The sequence below is a fragment of the Phaseolus vulgaris genome, chromosome 11 (assembly GCF_051622355.1).
Source record: "Phaseolus vulgaris cultivar YP4 chromosome 11, ASM5162235v1, whole genome shotgun sequence".
NCBI lineage: Eukaryota > Viridiplantae > Streptophyta > Magnoliopsida > Fabales > Fabaceae > Phaseolus > Phaseolus vulgaris.
In genome coordinates, this window is record NC_143508.1 from 49,998,902 (window position 1) to 50,020,432 (window position 21,531).

A 21,531-nucleotide genomic window follows, 5' to 3' on the forward strand; every position below is an offset into this window, starting at 1 on the left:
ACTGATAACTTTATTAAATAGGTGTTTTTAAAATTAAATTATATACAAACTCACCCATTATGAAATAGAATATGAAAATCCACATATGTTGGGTAATTAATTAACTATTAAAATTTATACTTGTATTTTAATGAGATAATTCTCTAAACAGAAGCTTTGAATCTTGAATCTTCAGTGTGTTTAGGGTTTTTTTAGAGAGATTTGTTTTCAATATTTTTATTGTTAAAAATAATATGAATCAAACAAAACTATTCCACACATTTACAAACTCAACATGCTTTAGTTTAGACATAAGTATTATTTGAATTAAACTAAACTAAAAACATATATTTTGATTTATATTGAATTTTTAATTTTCAATTTTTAATTTTCTAATTCTAATTTATTTTATCTCTTAAATCAAGTTATAATAAACAAAATCTTCTTAAATTACTAATTTATCACATAAAATGAAAATATTTAATTTAATTTCATTAACTCTCCAAATCATGGTTTTAAATATTAAAAAATAATATAAAATAAGTAGATGTTATTATTGGAAAAATTAAGGTACAATTTGTAATTATTTTTTTACAGTTTTAATTTTGAAAACTTCAAAATAAAATCTTATATTACACATTCTTTTAAACCACGCGTCTTTTTCTGGTTTAAAGATATTTAAATATTATGAAATTTCTTATTTGAATTTTTTCTAATTTATTTAAAAATGAATAATTTTAATATCCATTATAATATATTATCTTGTAAATCTGGTATCAGAATTGTGTATCGTCAATATAAATTCTTTTCTATCTTCAATCTGAATGCATGTCTTTATTACTGTCAAATAATACAAACACCTCCTAATTTAACGAATCAATATCAATGAAAATCACTCCACCCAAGTAGTTATGTAATATTCGATAAAAACATAATAATCGTCCAAAATTCTGACAAAAAATCACATGTGTTAAATTTATATTTTCAATCCATAAAAAATAAAATCATAATTAAAGAAACTGTAATCTTGACAACATTCATTTCCATTTTAAAAATAAATTCTAAAGTTTGTTGAAACTATAACATTAATTAATTAAGAGATGAGATGCATTAAAAACAGTAATTAAAATATTAAATTATTAAAATATAAATGAAAGAGTGTATTACGTGGTGGACTTTAAATGATTCTGATATCATATTACGAAGTGGACTTTAAGCCTAACTCAATTCCAGTGGACTTTAAGTCTAACTCAATTTGAGTGGACTTTAAGCGTAACTCAATTCGATAAAATCAGTTCTGATACCATATTACAAAGTGGACTTTAAGGTGAGGTTTGTTTTTTTTTTGTTATTAGGAGATGAACTAAAAAGAAAAAAAAGAAAGAAGTTGAATTTGTAATTATTTATTGTTTTACAATTTTGTCCCATGAGAAAGAAGATGTACGTGATTAAATTGAAGTGTTTTTTATGTATAAAAAGGGAGAAGTTGCCATTTGGCTTTGCATCTTTTCATTCTCTCTATTTCTCAAATCTCTCTTTCTTTCACAAGTCACACAAACCCACCTTGGATTGTCTTTCTTCGACCAACGCACGAATGCACAAACACACACTTATGTTGTTGTGAAACCTTTGTTCATCACCTATACCTTCTTCTGATTTTCGCTCCAAAACCCATTTTTCAATCTCTCACTCCCCTCCTTCAGATCCCTCTATCTCTCTCCGACACACACGACAAAAAGAAGGTTCTTCTCTTCTCCCTCTCACGCGCTTTTATTCCTTACATCACACTCTTTCTTTTCCATCATGTTTTGCTCTTCAAATTTTGGATTTTTATCACTGCATGTTGGAAACAAATACTGGGTTTCTGGTGGTGGGTTTGATCTCACACCCTTTTGTTTCTTAGAATATTTTCAGATACTTTTTTCTATTTCTTTTGGTCTTTCAATAGTGAAGCTCAATTGGTTGCATGCAAATGGTTTTCCTTTCAAGTTCTTCTCTGAAAGATTTGATTTTGAATTCCGGGTGTTTTTCTTCGTTCTCTTCGGTGTCTGGAGATCTTGGGATGAATTTGTGTAACTTTCAATTTTGGTGTTCTGTGAGTAAGACTTGTGGGAATATGGGCCCTGGATTTTAATGCTGAAGTTTTAGAGAACACTCATATGTTTTGAATATGGAATTTTGGGTTTTATTGAAATTTTTATTTTGTTGACTGTTTCTCCGAGCTTGCATGCAAGGGATCAATGTTCTAATAACCCTTTTTTAAGTAATATTCAATGTTCTGATAAGCTTTTCGAAGTAACATTTTTATTTGTGTGCAAGGAGTGTACCTTTCATGTTTTCATTTGCTTGAGTTTACAGTGGTTCTTTGGATTTTAGTATGACATGTTCACTTGGTTTTATCTGCTTGTCCTTCTAGAGTTTATCCTCTGCTTCAATTCTGGATTTGATTGATCTCGATCATTACATTTTTGTCTTTAGTCATAATTTATTTCCTCAATATGTTTCGTGTTGTGAATGTATTAGACTAACAACTTTCACTGTTTTCATGTTTGGTAGGTTTCATTTTTAGAGGAAATGAAATGTACCTTGCATCCTGCTGCTAACTTACAAGATCTCTGCTTTTTTTTCTCTTTTGACTGGTTTGAGTCATGAGTTATGTTTTTAAAATTATTTTTTTCATAGGAAATTGCAACTCTGTCAGCTACATGTGCATGATATCATGTTTGACAAAAAGTTTTGAAATTTTCTTGCTTTGCTACAATTGACGGTTTTCTTCAGTGTGTTGGAATGCATGTTAGACATGTAGGTTATTATGGATTCTAAAAGCTTATGGATTATCCCTACAAACAAGGTGATTTTGATTTTGATTTCTTTTATTTATCAGATTCTGATTTTCTGGGACAGGGTTGAAGATGTGGATTAGTTGGTTTCAGTCTTTTATGTGTGAACTGAATTGTTGACAGTTATAATTGGTAAATGGGGACTCAAACCATGGGATCTCAAGGTGGTGGTAAAGACAGTAATGGAAAACAGTCACAAGTCCAGCCTCTGGTGCGGCAAAACTCAATGTATAGTCTCACATTGGATGAGGTTCAGAATCAATTGGGTGATTTAGGGAAGCCACTAAGTAGTATGAACCTTGATGAGCTTCTAAAAAATGTGTGGACTGTGGAGGCAGGCCAGACCGTTGGTATGGAGCATGAGGGCACGCCACAAGCTGGTCAAGCGGCTCTGCAGCGTCAGGCTAGTCTGTCATTGACTGGTGCACTAAGCAAGAAGACTGTGGATGAGGTTTGGAAAGATATCCAACAAAACAAAATCATTGAGGAGAAGAAGTTCCGAGACAGACAGCCTACTTTGGGAGAAATGACATTGGAGGATTTCTTGGTGAAAGCAGGAGTTGTTGCAGAAACATCTAATCGAAAGAATACTGGTCCTGTTGCTGGGATTGATTCAAACATGGTAGTACCACAGTTTCCTTCACAAGGACAGTGGATACAGTATCCACCTGCACAATATCAGCATCCACAGCAAGGTTTGATGCAGATCTATATGCCAGGCCAGGGTATGGCACAACCAATGCACATGGGGCCTGGAGCTTCATTGGATGTTTCGTATGCAGATAGCCAGGTGGTCGCAATGCCATCGCCTCTGATGGGAACAATGTCAGACTCACATACTCCTGGAAGAAAAAGGGGCACTCCTGAGGACATGATGGAGAAGACTGTTGAGAGGAGACAGAAAAGGATGATAAAAAATAGAGAATCTGCTGCCCGTTCAAGAGCAAGGAAACAGGTGCTCTTTTTCTTTATTTTGAGTGTCACGTTATGTGTGTCTTTATCCTGTAATTAGTTTTTTCCATAGTAAAATCCTTATCCTGAATCATCAATGTCATAAACAGGCATACACAAATGAATTGGAGCATAAAGTCTCGCGTCTGGAAGAGGAAAATGAAAGGCTGAGGAAACGACAGGTAGTTTCTGCTTTGAAGTTCTACTTAAATTGCCTTGACCGTGTTTTGCTGTTAATTCAAATTAAATTCCAAAGAAAACTATGCATATTATGATTCATCATCAATCAAGACTTGAATTAACAAGTATTAAGGAGTTTTTGTTGACCATGAAATATTTTCCTCAACCATTCAAAAGTTTGCTTCTTATGTGACTTGGTTGGGAATAATTAACTCTGATGTTTGATTGACATTCACAGCTTCTTTGCTTCATGAGTTTGTAATCTTTGAAGTGTATAATTCTGGTATCTGGCAACTAGTGATTTAATGTTCACAAACTTCTCGTTATACAGCATGGTGTGTTGATGGTTGAGGAGATTCAATATAAAAAAAAAATTCTGCATTACATAATTTTGCTGGGAGGAAATATTATGAGATGAGAAACATAAACAAGGGATCTGGGGAAGAAGCTTTTTCATACTGGTCCTTTATCTTTGGTTTGTCCTTTGTTTGTCCTTTATCCTTTGAGCTAATGATGGGGATTTTTTTTTTTTGTTGCATTCTTTCATTTCCATTCTGTTTTTCAAATGTGCTGATGCATTTCAATCATTTTTAACACATGTCTTACTCTCAGCCCCTTCCAAAAGATTAAGCAAGGTAGATCTGTATAAAACTTTGGTTTACTAGAACTGGATTCCACATCTTGAAAACTTTAACATTACTATTCTGCAGCAGGATTATACAATCACGTGATTTTTAGATATTTTCTTTTCCCTATTATGATTCAAGTCAAAGGACACTTCTTTTCTTCTGCTTTTACATTATCCTTGTGTTTTAGAATTTTATGAAAGCAACTTATTTCTATGCATTGTGATGCACCATGTTTATACCAGTGTCATATTTCTCCTTAGCTTTTTTATTAACTAGCAGCTGTTTAGCATTGTAATAATCTGTCTGTCCTTTTTTATATTTCTGGTGCATACCATAATTTGCTACCCTGCATTTATTTTCGCTCTAAATTAAACTGTTTCATCATGTATGGTGGTTTTGGTCAATCACACTTCTTCTGTACACAAATCACTGATCAATCCCTGGGTTTGTATCACCTGGATTATGGAAGCTGGGGTGAGGGGTTACTTTGGACTGTCATAATTGATTCTGGTATATTGAAATAAAATAGAATTGCACTTTGATCAATATGATGTCCTTGATATACTTTGAAAAAACCAGTTTATTCCTTTGAAAAATTAGATTGTAGAGCTATATCGTTTTTTTCTCTTTTGGTTTTTGGTTAAATCCTACCCCGAGTTGTGCAATGGGATGTGTCTTTATGATGATTATGTGGCTTTGTCATGATTATGATGATTATAATGGTAGTTGGCTTAATTTTTAGAAAGGAAAATGGTGGAAGAATGTTGGAATAGGGCTTATAAGCTTTTTAAAGTTGAGGGATCAATCACAATCAAATCTTGTAACATCAAAGGAATTGGTTTGAGTCATTACCAAAACAGCTTTGATGAGTGATGATGGCATTTATTTGGATGCATCTCTCTTGCTGTCATTAGATTTGCCCCTTTTGTCTATGCCTTGTGATGTTTTAGCTATATAGAGAGCACAATTACTTGTCACCAAATATAAACATTGCTTTCATGCACTGGTCCACATCTTGAACTGTGTCTTGGATAATGTATTTTGATTTTTTGGGTACAGTGAGTTAGACTTTGGTTTACAAGCTTTACTTTCCTTGCTCATTGCACAATTGCAGTTCATTATTACAAAAATGTTGGATTATAAATCCTTCATGCAGCTATATACTACAAAAATTGTCATTGCATGTATTCAGAATGTTAGCATCATCACTCTTTACTTGATAAAATCATGAGTACCTACCAACATGTTTTTCGATGCTGATTCATTATAATTGGACATGCTTACTTTCTTATTTCTACCATATTAGACTGACTTGTTTATAAATTTTGCTAAACTTGCAGGAGATAGAGAAGATGTTGCCAAGCACACCACCTCCTGAACCTAAGTATCAACTTCGCCGAATAGGATCAGCTCCATTCTGAGATCTGTACCTAGTTGTAGAGGTTTTGTAAATATGAGTACCAGTGAGTGAAAGCTCCTTGTGGATTACTGTGAGGTTGATTCTGGTATGTCAGTTCAATAGTTATGTGACACTTTTTCCATCCAAAGCCTTGTTTTAATTGTTATTAGGTTCTTTATAACTCCATGTTTTTTTAAGAAAAAAAGGTATGAGAAATATTGTAGTTCTACTATTCACAATATAGCCATTATCATGGCTTCATGAGTTTACTTTGGCATCTTGGGGTTCCTCACTAATCAAGTACTAATTACTAATCATGGGAGATAATCAGTTTGTTCTAACTTTTTTTTCCTCCACTCAGGAAGAGAATCTGTCCATTGTTGCATCAAAACAATGCCTTGTTTTAAGCAAAAAACTTACACCATTTCAAATGTGTCATTGGAATTGAAACTTAAAGCATGAATTTCATTACCTAAGTTTGCATTTTGTAGCTAAATTTTCAATTGGAGATCAATGGTGAGAAAACCTAGGAAATGTATCTAACTTTTGTGCATCAGATAATTTACTCAAGATCATGAATGGACATGGAAAAGAGAGAAAAATATCTAACACCAAAGATGGCTTTGATTTTACAAAGGGTATTGTACCACCAGCTTTCCTTTTCACACAAAAGGTGGCTTTGATTTCACAAAGGGTATTGTACAAACACCCTTTTTCACAGCAAAGGTTGCTTTTATTTCACTGACATGACGAAAACCAGAACAAGCATTTAGCCTTTTGGATGACGATGACTAAAAGATGCTCAACAAATTAAAATTTATCATTTCTTTTGCTGAAAAAAACCAGAGGGTAATAAGAAGCATACCTTTGGTGTCAGAGAATCCAATCATAAGAATAATGCTATTAATGTGCAATGAACACTTGGATAATTAATTTCACTTACTTTATATTAATCATGTTTAGTAGTTGAAAAGAGTATCTAACCTTTTTGAACTTCATCTCTTTTATAAATAGCCACTCTTTGAGAAACTGTTATTTTTTCATCTATTTATTTATTTTAAATCCCAGGTATTTTTGTTAGTTTTATTTTATAAACCACTTTTTTCAAATGTTAAAAAATAACAAAGTTTAAGGTTATAAAAATCAAATAGACTTTATACTTAATTTAGATTACTTCTATTTTTTTAAAATCTACAGTTTATTGTATTTTAATATATGAAAGAAGAAAAGAGAAGATACTAATAAATTTCGACATTTAAGGTAAATAATTTAACTTGAAGTTACTAATGTGGTCCAGTAAGAACATGTTTTTGTCATACCATAATTTGATAAAGTATTATGTCATGTCACTATTCACTGATACCTTGTTATTTCATCATCGAAGTTTGTGACAATTATTTATTATTACGTATGTTTAGTAATTTAGTTTATTGTAATTATTTTTTTTAGTTTCTTAAAAGTTTGTAAAAACTAATTCTCCAAAAAGTATAATTATTTTTTTAGTTTTTAAAAAAATATTATGCAGAAATCATTTCTTGGAATTTTAGTAGTTAGTTGTGAGCTTTGAAAATTATAATCTTATGTTATGAAAATCAAAAGAAGGGGTTGTATTAGGGTTTCAAAGTTATTTATGTTTAAACTCTTTCACAAGGTGTAATGAAGTTTTTATAGGGATTTCTAAAGCAATGAATTTCCTTATTTTTATACATTTTGTACTTAAATATAGTTTTAGTTCACATAAAATGAATGGATTTTTTATTTAGATTTTTGTAACAAAATTCTTTATTTTTTTATTTCTTGTATTAATTACACTAATTAACTCTTAAAATGTTAAATAAATATTTTATGTAATAAATATTGATGCATGTGTTACCTCAAAAATTTCTTAAGATTTATACAATAAATGTTATTTATTTTGAAATGAATATCAAGACTTCTTTCCGCAAATGATACACTTTTTGAGAGTTATTTCCCTGATAGCATCATTGGATATTTAATTTCTTGGATAGCACCATTTGATAAACAAAATTCTCACATTTGTTTTTTATTTCAGCATAATTTGGTATAATTTGGTTTAGGGTTTCCAAACCCTAAATCCTAAAATATAACTTCGACTTTTAGTTTTCATAATTGTTATTACTTATTTGTTTTGATTTTTTTTAATAAATAAAAAAATACTAACATTTAATTTTGGTACTAATATTGTAATTTATTATAAAAAAATATTTACAAATTTATTAGAATTTAGTCTCCACAATTCAAATTTATTATAGAAAAATGCAAAAAAACAAAACAGTTTTCATTTATTTTTCCCATATTACCTTAATATTATCCTTTATAAATTTTAATATTTCAAATTTTAAATTTCCAAACTTTATATTTCCTTCTATTTCAATTTTATAAATATTTAACCTTACATAATTTAATAATTTCCCCTCTCATTTAAAATTTATTCTCTCAACTTTTAATTAAAATTTTCAAAACATTTCTTATACACAAAAAAGATTTTATTTTATTTTTTCTTTATACTTTTCCATTCACTCTCAACAAAAGCAAGAAAAATCTAAAACAAAATTCTAAAACTTGTTACTGCATAATTAATTGCGTATGAACATTCATACACCAAATTCGAACACTGAAAGTCAAAATTATATTTTTCAGAAACCGCATTTTGATGACCCACCAAACCAACTTTCTCCGCTCATGTTCATCATCGGAAAAAAAAAATACCCCCAAAATTCGTCTTCCTGAAAACCAGAATTCTGGAAACTAAATGTGAGAATTCGGGTTTCCTGAGAATCAAATTCTCACGTGAACAAGAATGGTTTTATGAGAATCGAACTCTGACGTGAACTAATTAGATACCAATTTGGAAACTATTTATCATTAATAGAAACCAATGATATTTTTAGTCTTTAAATGTCTCTAATTTAGTCATTATAACAACTAATTACTTTTGTTCTTTAAAATTAGTTTATATTTAATGTTTATGAATATACTGGAAAAGATGAACATGGACAAAATTGAGTTATCATTTAGCCTAGATGTCTCGTATTAGTAATAAAAGGATCCATAAATGGGAGCACAGAAAATTGGGATCATGACAAATACCTTAGATTATGCAAGAAGGTATAATCGAGCAAGTCTTCTGACTATTCAATATTAGAGGTGTTTGAGTGTCTTACTATCATGTAGATAAATGTAAGCTTGAATCCAAGTCTAGGAATAAAATGTTTGTTGGTTGTGAAAGTGGAATGAAATGCTTCATAGTATTATCACCATTGAAGAAATGAGTGATTGTCTATAGAGATTTTATGTTTAATAAAGTCTCTATTTTCATATGAAATTTGAGGAGACAATTAGAGAAGTGCATGAGTCAAAGAGAGTCCAAGAACAAGTGGAGTTCTATTTGCAGGAATCGTTTGATACATCTACGACGTTTATAAATGATGCACCCAATTGTCTAGTAGAACAACAATGATCATTAAACATTTATTTAAAGGTCTCAAAGGCAATAACGATAACTAGGGAGATATGAGTTTGATGGTATCTTGACCTATCCATTGGTCACAATGAAAGAGGTGGAATCATCTAAGGTAGTTATGTTTCATAAGGTGATAAGTGAAATATGGTCATGCATGAAAAGACGAAATGTATGTAGAAAAATGAGACTTAGGAGCTAGTGAAGCCACCTTGTGAATAGTCTAATGATACAACATTTGGTGAAACATCTATATTAGTCCTAGATACATTAGTGTCTAGTTGTAGAGCGTTTGATGGTACAATGTTTACGAAAATGTCCATATAAGAATATGTTATTAAGAGAAGAATATGTGAAAAGGAAATGTGTTGATACTTTCATCTTCAACCATTTTTCTACACCCACTTAACAACCAATAATAATAATATTTTAATAATTTTCTATATCATTTAATTACAAATTTATTTTTTTATTATATTATTTTTTTCTAAAACTATCAAATCAAAAGTTGCACTACAAGAAAATCATGAAATAGAAATCAATTTTAAATACAAAAAATAATTAGTTGTTATAGTAACTAAATTAAAGACTATTTTAGAAACTAAAAAAAATTGGTTTCTAAATTAATTTCTATTATTATTAAATAGTTTATAAATTGGTATATAATTAACTATCAAGGTTTTAACTACCAATTATTTAGATTCTAAATTTGGTAACAAAAATATTGATTGCTAATTAGATACCAGTTTAGAAATCATTTAACAATAATAGAAACTAATCATGATTTTCTTGTAGTGTTGTATAAAAAAAATTAAAAATAAATAATAATAATTTAGAAATCAAGATATAATATTATAAAATATAACAATAACTTGTTGAATATATATATTTATCACGTGTACACAAATATTAATAGTAATGAATTTCTTTTAATGTAAATAAATATCTTAAACTTTAATCCTTTTAAAATCGACACTATATAAACTTCAAGACGATTCCAATTTTATAAATAATTAATTTAAACTTTAGTTTCTCCTTAAATAATAAATAATTTATTTTTTTTCATATTGAAAATGAATAAAAGATATGATTTAAGAACAATAAAAATAGAAAACGAGGAAAAGTAATCGCAAAACTTTTAATTAATTTTTAAAACGTCTAAAGTTTATAGTGTTTTAATGCTCGAAAAAAGTAACCAATAAACAATTGCGATTTAAAATAAGAGAATATCTAATATATATATATATATATATATATAATTTTTTAGGGGTTTATTTACAAACAGAGGTAATTAAATTTAAGAATAGGTTAGGATGAATGCATGTTTAAGGTATTTCTTTTAAACAAGTAAAATTTCAGGATCAAAGATAAAAAAATAAAAATTTAAGGTATTTAATTACAAAAATAGACAATGTGTGTAGGAAAATATTAGTCTTTTTTTTAATTTATTTTAGGCTTGTATAATTTCCATCTCAAAAAAGTAGCCAAATTTTGATATCAAAAGTTCATTTAATTCCTTACTTTATAAAAAAAATAATTAATGTAATATATTGTGCTTTTTTGAATAATTATTTTGCTTTATTAAATAGTGATATATCAAATTAATCACTTGATTATATTATATATTTGAAGATGGATGACCACTATAAGGTTGAATATTCCTAGGATCAGCTCAAATGTTTAGTTTATAGATATATACATTAGAACTATATTGGAAGCTAAACAAATCATAATTACAAATTTTACATCTAGTATTTAATAATTTTTTCTTAATTTTTCTTTCCTATTTTTTTATTTATTTTGTGTTTGGTTCCTCCTATTACATTATTTATATTTTCGTATAATAAAAAATATGTTGGTTGATATGATAAAAAATATTTAAAAAAATAAAGTATTTTTTAGTTCACTTAAAAGTTCTAACATAATTATAGGGACTAAATAAATAAATAAAAACTACTAATATTTCAAGGATTAAAAGTCAAGAAAAAATATATCAGTGATTAAATACAAAATTTGTAAATTTTTCAAGAATTAAAAGTACATGTTAATTTTAAAATTATTAAAATGAAAATTAATTAATATCATGATATGAATTAGTTTAAGAGTAAGATATATTAACAACTCTACACTAAATTACAACTAGAATTAGATTGGTATCTTTCACTTTCACTGTGAAGTTGTTAGATTGGTATCATTAAGTGTCTTTCAGTGTGTGTGCAGTTATCATAGTAACATTTTACTTAGTTTAAAGAGAGTGTTGAGATAAAATCCAAGTGAGTCATCCTAGTTTCTTCCTTTTGTTTTACTTATGATCTTGAGACAGTTTTAATCTCAATGTGGCTAAATGGTGAACATGGAAACATTAAACATAGAATATAGTGTTAGCAGTTGACTCTCTCTTTGTCCCTTCTAATATACCTTCTACCAGCCACATTGTTTTTTCTCTTGTCCCTATCTCAATTTGTATCATTTTTTATGCCATAAACTAATGCACAAACTCTAACAGGTTATCATGTCACTCTCAACCGTTTCAACACGCGTTTTGAAGGCTCCTCCTATCATTTTTTTTTACAAACAAATTCCTTGTCCCTGCAAATTTTCTGAGTCTTCAAGATTCCTTAGTTTCCAAGACTCTGTGTGCAGCACACCACCATGGGGTATGAAACCAGAATACTCTCAGATGAGTATGAAGTCTCAGAAGTTCTTGGAAGAGGTGGATTTTCTGTTGTCAGAAAAGGCACAAGAAAATCAAGTAGTGACACCAAAAGCCTTGTAGCCATCAAAACCCTGAGAAGGTCAGGAACTGCCTCAAACCCCAGCTACCCTTCTGGGTTTCCAAGACCAAAGGGTGGAGAGAAGAGCACAGCATCTATGATGGGGTTCCCCTCAGGGAGACAAGTCTCAGTCTCAGATGCCTTGCTCACCAATGAGATTCTTGTGATGAGGAGAATAGTGGAAAACGTTTCACCACACCCTAATGTGATTGACCTTTATGATGTGTATGAGGACTCCAATGGAGTGCACCTTGTGTTGGAGCTGTGCTCTGGTGGGGAATTGTTTGATAGGATTGTAGCACAAGATAGGTACCTCTGAAATACCTATAGTTTCACTTGTTAAATTTATCTGAAGTATTCTTCAAGTCCTTTAAAATGTTGTGAAAATCTCACTTAGTTACATGTAACACAGAAACATTGTTTTTTATATGAACAAAAGTGAAAACTCTCCTCTTTTAGATGCTCTTAAGAAAGAAATAAGATCAAAATTCCTAGTTGTCTAGAACAGAAAGTGATTTGCAGTGACATTGTTTATAATATGCAGAAGAATTACAGTAATATGCTTATTATATGTAGATATGCACGTATTGTGTTTTGTGTTTTTCTAGAGTAATCACATTGTTGTTGAATAGAACATGTATGGTATCTGATATATGAGTCACATCTATGCATCAATGATAGGTACTCAGAGACTGAAGCTGCAGGTGTGGTTCGCCAGATAGCTTCAGGATTAGAGGCTATTCATAGAGCTAACATTGTGCACAGGGACTTGAAGCCTGAGAATTGTCTTTTCTTGGATGTGAGGAGGGACTCCCCTCTTAAGATCATGGACTTTGGATTGAGTTCTGTTGAAGAATTCACTGACCCAGTTGTTGGTTTGTTTGGATCCATTGATTATGTTTCACCAGAGGCTCTTTCTCAAGGGAAGATAACTACCAAGAGTGACATGTGGTCTCTTGGAGTGATTCTATACATCTTACTCTCTGGGTATGTTGACTTTTTTTTTCCTTCACATGTTCATAATTTGCCTGTCCCCATCCACCCATGTGCAATTGCAGCACATATGATGCCAATTAGGGAAAGTCTTCAATCACTTCTAGACATTGAAATAAAATATGGTATCACCTTATAATTGGATGAGATTTCCATAGAGATTAACATTACCACTCACACTACAACAAAAATCCATTTTAGCTCTCAACGAAAAGGGACTATAAAAAAGAAGTCACTAGCAAGGGTGAAGTCTACTCAAGTTGGACACAAAAATAAATGTTAAATATTGTGTTCACAATGGAGACTTTTAACTCACTAAAAATTATTAAAATAATAATAATAAGTTAGCGTCTAGAATGGGGACACAAAGTAGATGTAATAAAAAAATAAGTTGCAGGAATGATACTGCGTCAAGAATTGAGACACAAAGTGGATGTAAGTTAATATTTTATTACATTTAGCGTAGGTCTAGACAACGCTAATATTTGTTTCTCAAGTAGTGTCGCCATATTATTGTTGGAGATCCCACATCGACTAGAAATTAGGAAATTTCATAGTATATAAGTGGGTGCAAACCTCTCTTTAAAAACTGATTTTATGAGATTGAGTTAAGCTTAAAGTCTACTTTTTAATAATTATTTAATTTATATCCATTTCTATTGTAACGCTAAACTCACACTTGTCACATGTTGCATCGCTCTTTTGGGGCAGTTTTGGCATTTTTCATGTTTCTTGAGAAGTTAGTAGTTGTAGTTTTTACTTATTTTCAGCAAATTTAACATGATTTTCCTCAATGCAATGAGTTTCCAACACATGCATTGTGTTGATCAATTGTTATATGCTTCACTGTAATCTTTTCTTCTAGGCATATCACTAGATGAGGAAGCTTATTATATTTCTCTTGAACAATGAAATTAACTCAATAGTATCCTCCTGATTCTATTTTGCAGGTATCCACCTTTCATTGCTCAAACCAATCGCCAGAAACAACAAATGATAATGAATGTAAGTAACATAGGCAGAGCAAAAATTAGCAATGTATCAAAATGTAACTTTTATGTGTTTGTCATAGTAGCTACAACTTTCAATTTCACTTTTGAAAGTGGTAAATACATAAAAATACATCATCTGCACTTCACTGTGCCTTTGCATTGTGCCTGATCCATTACTTTTGTCCATCAAGTGACCATTCTATAATGTTCTTGCTTACCAAATCAAATACTTTGAAACAGGGGAATTTCAGTTTCTATGAGAAGACATGGAAGGGCATTACTCAATCAGCAAAACAGCTAATTTCAGATCTTCTGACTATAGATCCTAGCAGGAGACCTAGTGCTCAAGATGTATAGTACACTCTTACCAACTTCATCAATCTCAATTGAGAATGTTTTTTTTTCCTTTTCTTGGTGCATGAAATGAAAGATGTGTTGTATAAAAATTATCACAAAATCTCATTCTCTATCATGTCTTTAATTTTTTTCTTAAATAGCCTAAAGTTATGCATCTTAAAGAATTATTGAGGGAAAAAAATAAGAGTGTTAGTAACACAAACAGGCCCTTTGGAACACACTTTTTATTATTGACAGAAATTTATTGTAAATCACAAATTTTTGTAGGTTCTATTTTTTATCTGACAAGCTCACATCATAGTTTTTGTAGTTTCTAATAAATTTCAATCAACAAAAATTACTTTAGAAAAAATGTGTTAGAGAATGTGCTACTAAAACTCTCCTAAACACTAATAACCACTTATTAGTGTTAGTATTTGTTCAACATTTTGCATCTTTGAATTTAAATTGTCAGAGAGAACAATAACTCCCTAACACATTCTATGTGTTGGATTGGAACAGCTTCTGAGTCATCCATGGGTGGTAGGTGACAAAGCCAAGGATGATGCAATGGACCCTGAGATTGTCTCAAGATTGCAGAGCTTCAACGCAAGACGCAAATTGCGTGCAGCTGCAATTGCTAGTGTTTGGAGCTCCACAATCTTCCTCAGAACCAAAAAGCTGAAATCCTTGGTGGGAACACATGATCTCACAGCAGAGGAAATTGAAAACCTCAGGATAAATTTTAAGAAAATGTAAGTACTCCTATTTTTCCTCAATAATTTTAGGCACCATAACTAATTTTTGTAAACACATCTCTTGGATATCACACATCGTCTAGTTGATAAAGAGATTTCATAGTATATAAGTGAGTGCAAATCTCGCCGGTTTGATAAGGTTGAATTATGCTTAAAATTCATTTCTTAATACGGTATCAGAACCATTTAAAGTCAGGTTTGCAAGGTTGAGTTAGGCCAGAGCCATTAGTTCTGTAAGATTGAATTATGTTTAAAGTACACTTTTTAAAATATGGTATCGGAACTAATATGGTATCAGAGCCCGTTTCAGTAGAGTTCATTTGTAAACTGCATTTTGTCTTCAAACTTTGTTTGAAAATGAAGAGCTGCTTTGCAAAAAGGAGAGTTTGTTCTTAAACTTTAACCCAAACATACTCCAATTTGACTCTTCCATTTGATATGCAACCAAATATTTGCATGCAGTAGTTGTTTTTGACAGTTTTGAACTGAAAAAGAAAATGCTGTTGGCTATTAACAGATGTGTGAATGGAGACAATGCCACTCTCTCTGAGTTTGAAGAGGTGCTGAAAGCAATGAATATGCCATCACTGATCCCTCTAGCACCACGAATATTTGACTTGTTTGACAACAACCGTGATGGAACAGTTGACATGAGAGAGATACTTTGTGGCTTTTCCAGCTTCAAAAACTCCAAAGGAGATGATGCTCTCCGTTTGTGCTTCCAGGTTTGGCTTTTCACAAAGCTGATATATTCTCAGCACAAGAACAGGCAAAAAATTTTAGTATCAGACAAACTCAACCTAACAAAACCGATTAAAACTTTGATACCATGTTAATAGAATTTCTGAATTAGTTAACAAATTTCACACTCATGCTATAAAAATCATGGATCCTTAATATGACTTTTATTTTACTTATTGTAAGGAATTACAATAATCTGCTGCTAATTTGCCTCACTAATTTCTTTAACCACAGATGTATGACACAGATCGATCAGGGTGCATCACCAAGGAAGAAGTAGCATCCATGCTCAGAGTAATGTCCTTTCTTTTTGAGGATACAATATATTTTAGTTCTCTTAATTGTTGAACAAGACAAATTGTAGTTTCTATGATTTAAAAATAATGGTATTAGTATGAAATTTCAAATTACTATTTTAGTTCTAAAACTTCATTTCAAGGTTAATACAAAGATTTATGATATGTTAAGAATCTGCAACTTCTTTAAGATATAGCAGAAACAAGTTCTTAAGTTTTCCTAGTGAAATCATATTTTTAATGAAAACTAAACTTAAGTTTGGATGAACTAAAATCATAGTTAATTGTTTTTACTTAACCTTGACATGTGAGTTATTATTCTGATGATACTGTCTGTAATATTGACTGAACAAACAGGCTTTACCAGAAGAGTGTCTACCTGCTGATATCACTGAACCTGGGAAACTGGATGAGATATTTGACAGAATGGATGCCAACAGTGATGGAAAAGTTACCTTTGATGAATTCAAAGCTGCCATGCAGAGAGATAGCTCTTTGCAAGACCTTCTTCTCTCTTCTCTAAGACCACAATCTTAACTCTTCAAATTTCCATTGATCTATATGCTATTGTTATCAACCATGCACAACTATTTTTGTCCTTTTTGTCCCTTCACACTGTAGGAAAAAACACTATTCCAGGACTATACACTGATGTTGTTCCATCTAACTTTTGCTTAGACTCATGTTAATTAAGTATGAAAAAATTTCTGCTTTCTTATGTTATATCAGTCTCAAAGTTAAGATCACAAAGCCAACAAGATAATCAACAAAGTATATACAGAAAACTATTACAAAATAATTCTTCAAAACAGTTAGATTCTGCAAAGTAGTATGTTACTAGTAAAGAATGAGTCACCAGATATCAATTGTTTGTTTGAAAATGATAATTAAAAAATAAATCGAAACTTCAACTCATTGAAATAATATCATTAAAGTCAATAATATATTTTAAGTAGTATTGTCCTTTTCAGAATTTGAAGGTTCATAAAAAAATTATCTGAACATCATTAAAGTCAATACTACTTACATCATTAAAGTGTTTATCTTCTAATTTCTTTTTGTATTTTATATTTTTCTTAATTGTTCCAAGAAATTTGTTGGAAGCAATCTATTCTCACTAATCCTAGATTAACTGTTTATCACATAATAATTACTAAGTTTAAAATCAAAATTTTAATTGTGTACCATTTTTTTTAACTTAGGTTCAATGAAAATAATAATTTTTCTCAATATTAGAGTCAAATAAATTATTTTTCAATTATCTATTAAGAATATTTAAAAAATAATAAGCATTCAAAATATTTTTAAGAGTTGAAATATTGCAATAATAACAATTTGCTTGTGGTATTGGAAACAAATAAGTTTATTCATGATGAAGAAAATTGGTGATACTTAGCATGTAAAGGCAAAAGGGTATGTTTACCTATTTCCTTTTTTTATTTAAAGTATCATTTGTTAATCTATTTTTGAAGCTTGTGAGAGTAAAACAAATTATGGTTCACTCTTTGGTGTTATAAGAAGACATCAAAATTGGTTCTTAAAACATCATTCCCTTTAATATCTTTATCAAGGTTTCCATCAATCTCTCTATAGCCATTCCCCTCTTCACTTCCTCCTCTAGCTCTTATTGTTGTGTGAATGACATAAACTAAACTCACACCCTAAGAAGAGAACAATGTAAAAAATGAGCTCATAAGACAAAAAAAAAATCATTTTTTTTTTCAAATAACAAAACAAATGGACCAAGAATGTGAATATTAAAATTAAGAAATAAGTGTTTACATTGTACTAAGAAACCATATGTAGGAAATGGTGGAAAGATGACATGAACATGGTGTTCCTTATAAAGGTACTTGAACTCCATGAAAAAATTTGGAATGTAAAACAATGTAAAACAAAAGGAAGAAAATATGGAAAGAAAAAACAAACATAATGTAAAATCAAACACTAGATAAGTGTTGAAAATGATTTTATTCTCTTGCAGGATTTGTTTTGTTTATTGAAATAGATGTTACTTTATGAAAATGGTTTAGAGTTTAGATAAATGGATAAATGGTTGACTATTTAAATTTATTGTGATATGTATTTCGAAGTTTATTCTTGGCTTTTATTGTCAAATTGTGATTTTAAACGAGCTATAGTTGTTGTTTGCCCTAGGTCTGCTCAATGCAATTTCCCTACACTCAAGTGGATTGAGATGCAGTATTTGGGGTGCTCTCATCGTCAAATTTGCTCAGTGCAATTTTTTTTTACTCAAGTGAATTGGGATGCAATTTTTTAGGTGTTCTTTACCTTAAATTCGCTTAGCACCAACACCCTGGACTTAGCACTGACACCCTGCGCTCAACACCAACATCATGTGCTTAGTGTAGGTATCCTAAGCTCAAGCTCAAATTCCCTAAGCTCGAGCCAAATTTTTAGCACTAGTCATTTTCATTTAGCTACCTCTTGTTCTTTCTCAATAATTTATATGAAATTTAATTAAATCTATTGAAAATTTATCATTTTTTTAAATTATAAAGGATTACAACTTTTTAAGGCATATATTTGATTAAATTCATGCAACTTAAGTATTTAAAACAAGTAAATCTAAAATTTATCAAAATGTAAAGCAAATACTAGTTATATGTTCAATTGACTTGTTAAATTTTAAATGTTATGTGATTATTGTTGATATTCTTTAACTATTTTAAAAATATAAATTTTTGTGTAATTGAGTGATATGTAAAGTGAGAACTATGAATCATGTGAAATGTGATCGAGACATAATATTTTCAAGAAAGAAAATATCGTGTTAAGATTGTTAAAATGTGCATTGATTAGAAATTTGTCTAAAAGGTGATCTCCTAACTCTACTGGTATATTAGAATCATGTGGTGAGAGTTAAAGGATGTTCATATGACTGGATCTGTAGTTTGAAAAATAATTGGTCTGGCAGGTCCTATGGATTAATCATGTCATACGAGTGATTTGATTTAGGTATTTATATGTATACGTGGCTTGTTGATTTTTCTCGGCAAGTATATCGAATCAACTGTAATATAGTACTATTTAAAGTACGAATGTCAAACCCTCAGGGAATAATTCTAATTAAGAAGTTATGTTATAAAACTCATAAAGTATAGAAAATAACTGTAGAAACTTGTTCATAACCAAATTAACACTTTTACCAGTAATGAAACTAACTTATCAAATATAGATAAAAAATACTTGGGATTGATTTGCGTCTATCTTAATCATCTATATTTTGGAATAATACAATATATAATACTCAAAACTACTTATTATTGATGCTTAATTTAAAGTCATTCACCTTGATTCCTCACAGATGAAATTCATAAGATGACTTCTCAAACACTGATTCCTTAGATATCTAACAAATCATTCAGCTTTATGAACAAAATTATGATGCAATTAATAACTCGAAATCTATTCCTAGCATTACAAGTTATCAAGTATTTTCGTCTATTTCAGATCCTTAAAAATACTTTCCAGTCAAATTTAAGGATCAAAATCAAGACTCCATTAATCATATAAAATCAAGCAATAAGCATGAAACAAAAATACTAAGAACAAGTAGAAAAGAGAATAATATATATATATATATCACCAAGAATACATTTGATCAAAATAGATTACATTCAATCCCAAGTTTAAAAGCACTTAGTCACTCATGATAGCTCCTCCAATCTTCATTCTTGATCTGAATTGCATAAGAAGGGCTGATCTGAGCAAGTTCTTCTCCTAAAAACAGAGCCTTTTTCTCTTTCTCTCACTAACTTCTCTCTAAAATCCTCACTTCTTTTCCACTGCCCCTATTTTAACTTTGTTCCAGAATTTATTTAATGAAGTTTAGCTCAAGCGAGTCAATCTGGCTTAGGCTATATTATTCGGTGTTGTTTTAGCTTGGGCAAGAAATTTTAACCTGAGCTAGATTAGTACTGCACCATTAATTTAATCTGGATAATTTTAGCCTGAGCTAAGTCTTCTAGCTTGAGCGAGATGCTTCCTTTAAATCTTCCTTCTTTACTCCTTGTGGTCCATTTAAGTCTTTGATTTCTTTCTTTTAATGCTTCATATTCATATGAAATTTACACAAAAATTGAGATTAAATTTCTTCATTTGTTTCCTGGTTCAAAATATATAATCGGAATCAATAATTCTCAGATTAGGGTAATTTTCTAACATTAAGCAACAATTAGGTTCCAAAGTGTTCAATTTTCTCAATTATAAATACTACACACTGACACTTATTAGTATTTATATGTATAAGTGGCTTGTGGATTTCACAACGTGGATAGTATGACAAATGCAAATCTTTTAGTCTGAATCAATGCATGAGTCTTCCGAAAGTAGAGTCAAGTGTCTATGTGTGGATGCCAGTGAATTTCTTGCATGAGTAATTTTGAACATGAGATATTTGTAGAGACTTGGTTGTTTAGTACATGGAAATGAATTAAATGTGATTATTCATGAGTTTATGATTGTATTAATTAAATTTGGATGAAATATGATGATTCACATGTTTGTGATTGTATTTCTTGAAATCTAAAGTTATATCAAAAGTTTTCAAAATACTAGCTTACCTTGTGTTTCTTGTGGTGTTTGTTGTTTTTTAAAATTTGTAACGATTGTGTTTTACTATGCATGATGAATCTCAACAATAAGGAGCTTGGGAATTAGCATAGAAAATAAGAAAAAATGTTTTTGTCTTTTAATGTATATATTTGAAAATCCTATATAAAGGGATAATATTTGTAATGCAATATTATAAATATGAAAATTATATGTATATACCTATATATTAAATTGTATGGTATAATTATTAAATAAGATAACTGAGGATGTTATAATCATATATATGACAAAGTATAAGATAATTGACTATTATTTTATAAGTGTTATTTGGTTTGTAACACACATTAAAAATAACATTCAATCTAATATATTTTTAAATTAAGAACACTGATGGAGGACCATCCTTGCTAAAACCATCATTCTTCCCAACTAGGAGCAAAGATTCAACTTGGAAGAATCTAAAAATAATAGTTGTCTTAGTTTTTGTATAAAATGTAAATAATAGAATAAGTATTTTTTAGCTTTGTATTTCGGAGCCAACCTTAGAATAAGAATATTATTCTCTCCAAGCAAGACTACGTAGGGCGCCTTCTTTGCTTTGCAT

The 21,531-nt window shown here is 30.2% G+C and overlaps 2 protein-coding genes across 6 annotated transcripts; both read left to right on the forward strand.

Moving 5' to 3' along the window:
• The first annotated feature begins 1,446 nt into the window (after positions 1–1,446).
• LOC137823904 (ABSCISIC ACID-INSENSITIVE 5-like protein 2) lies at positions 1,447–6,247 on the forward strand. 5 transcript variants are annotated; one of them, XM_068629268.1, is made up of 5 exons: positions 1,457–1,721; positions 2,758–2,830; positions 2,943–3,774; positions 3,881–3,952; positions 5,920–6,247. In XM_068629268.1, the coding sequence occupies exons 3-5, from the start codon at positions 2,956–2,958 to the stop codon at positions 5,998–6,000; spliced, it is 972 nt and encodes a 323-aa protein (XP_068485369.1). In that variant the 5' UTR covers positions 1,457–1,721; positions 2,758–2,830; positions 2,943–2,955; the 3' UTR covers positions 6,001–6,247. The 5 variants fall into 5 exon arrangements, with proteins under 5 accessions (XP_068485334.1, XP_068485369.1, XP_068485377.1 ...); XM_068629276.1 differs by having other exon boundaries at positions 1,481–1,721; positions 2,536–2,830; XM_068629233.1 differs by lacking the exon at positions 2,758–2,830 and having other exon boundaries at positions 1,447–1,721; positions 2,864–3,774.
• A 5,437-nt stretch (positions 6,248–11,684) lies between these two features.
• On the forward strand, positions 11,685–17,072 carry LOC137829412 (calcium and calcium/calmodulin-dependent serine/threonine-protein kinase). The gene is made up of 8 exons (XM_068636216.2): positions 11,685–12,542; positions 12,915–13,220; positions 14,177–14,231; positions 14,459–14,569; positions 15,077–15,309; positions 15,830–16,037; positions 16,288–16,347; positions 16,707–17,072. The coding sequence occupies exons 1-8, from the start codon at positions 12,112–12,114 to the stop codon at positions 16,884–16,886; spliced, it is 1,584 nt and encodes a 527-aa protein (XP_068492317.2). The 5' UTR covers positions 11,685–12,111; the 3' UTR covers positions 16,887–17,072.
• The last annotated feature ends 4,459 nt before the right edge of the window (positions 17,073–21,531 follow it).

Coding starts and splice junctions, on each gene's coding strand:
- LOC137823904 (XM_068629233.1), top strand. CDS start 2,956: ATGGGGACTCAAACCATGGGATCTCAAGGTGGTGGTAAAGACAGTAAT. Junction 3,775..3,880: donor GTTCAAGAGCAAGGAAACAG/GTGCTCTTTTTC, acceptor TGTCATAAACAG/GCATACACAAATGAATTGGA. Junction 3,953..5,919: donor AAAGGCTGAGGAAACGACAG/GTAGTTTCTGCT, acceptor CTAAACTTGCAG/GAGATAGAGAAGATGTTGCC.
- LOC137829412 (XM_068636216.2), top strand. CDS start 12,112: ATGGGGTATGAAACCAGAATACTCTCAGATGAGTATGAAGTCTCAGAA. Junction 15,310..15,829: donor AGGATAAATTTTAAGAAAAT/GTAAGTACTCCT, acceptor GGCTATTAACAG/ATGTGTGAATGGAGACAATG. Junction 16,038..16,287: donor CTCTCCGTTTGTGCTTCCAG/GTTTGGCTTTTC, acceptor CTTTAACCACAG/ATGTATGACACAGATCGATC.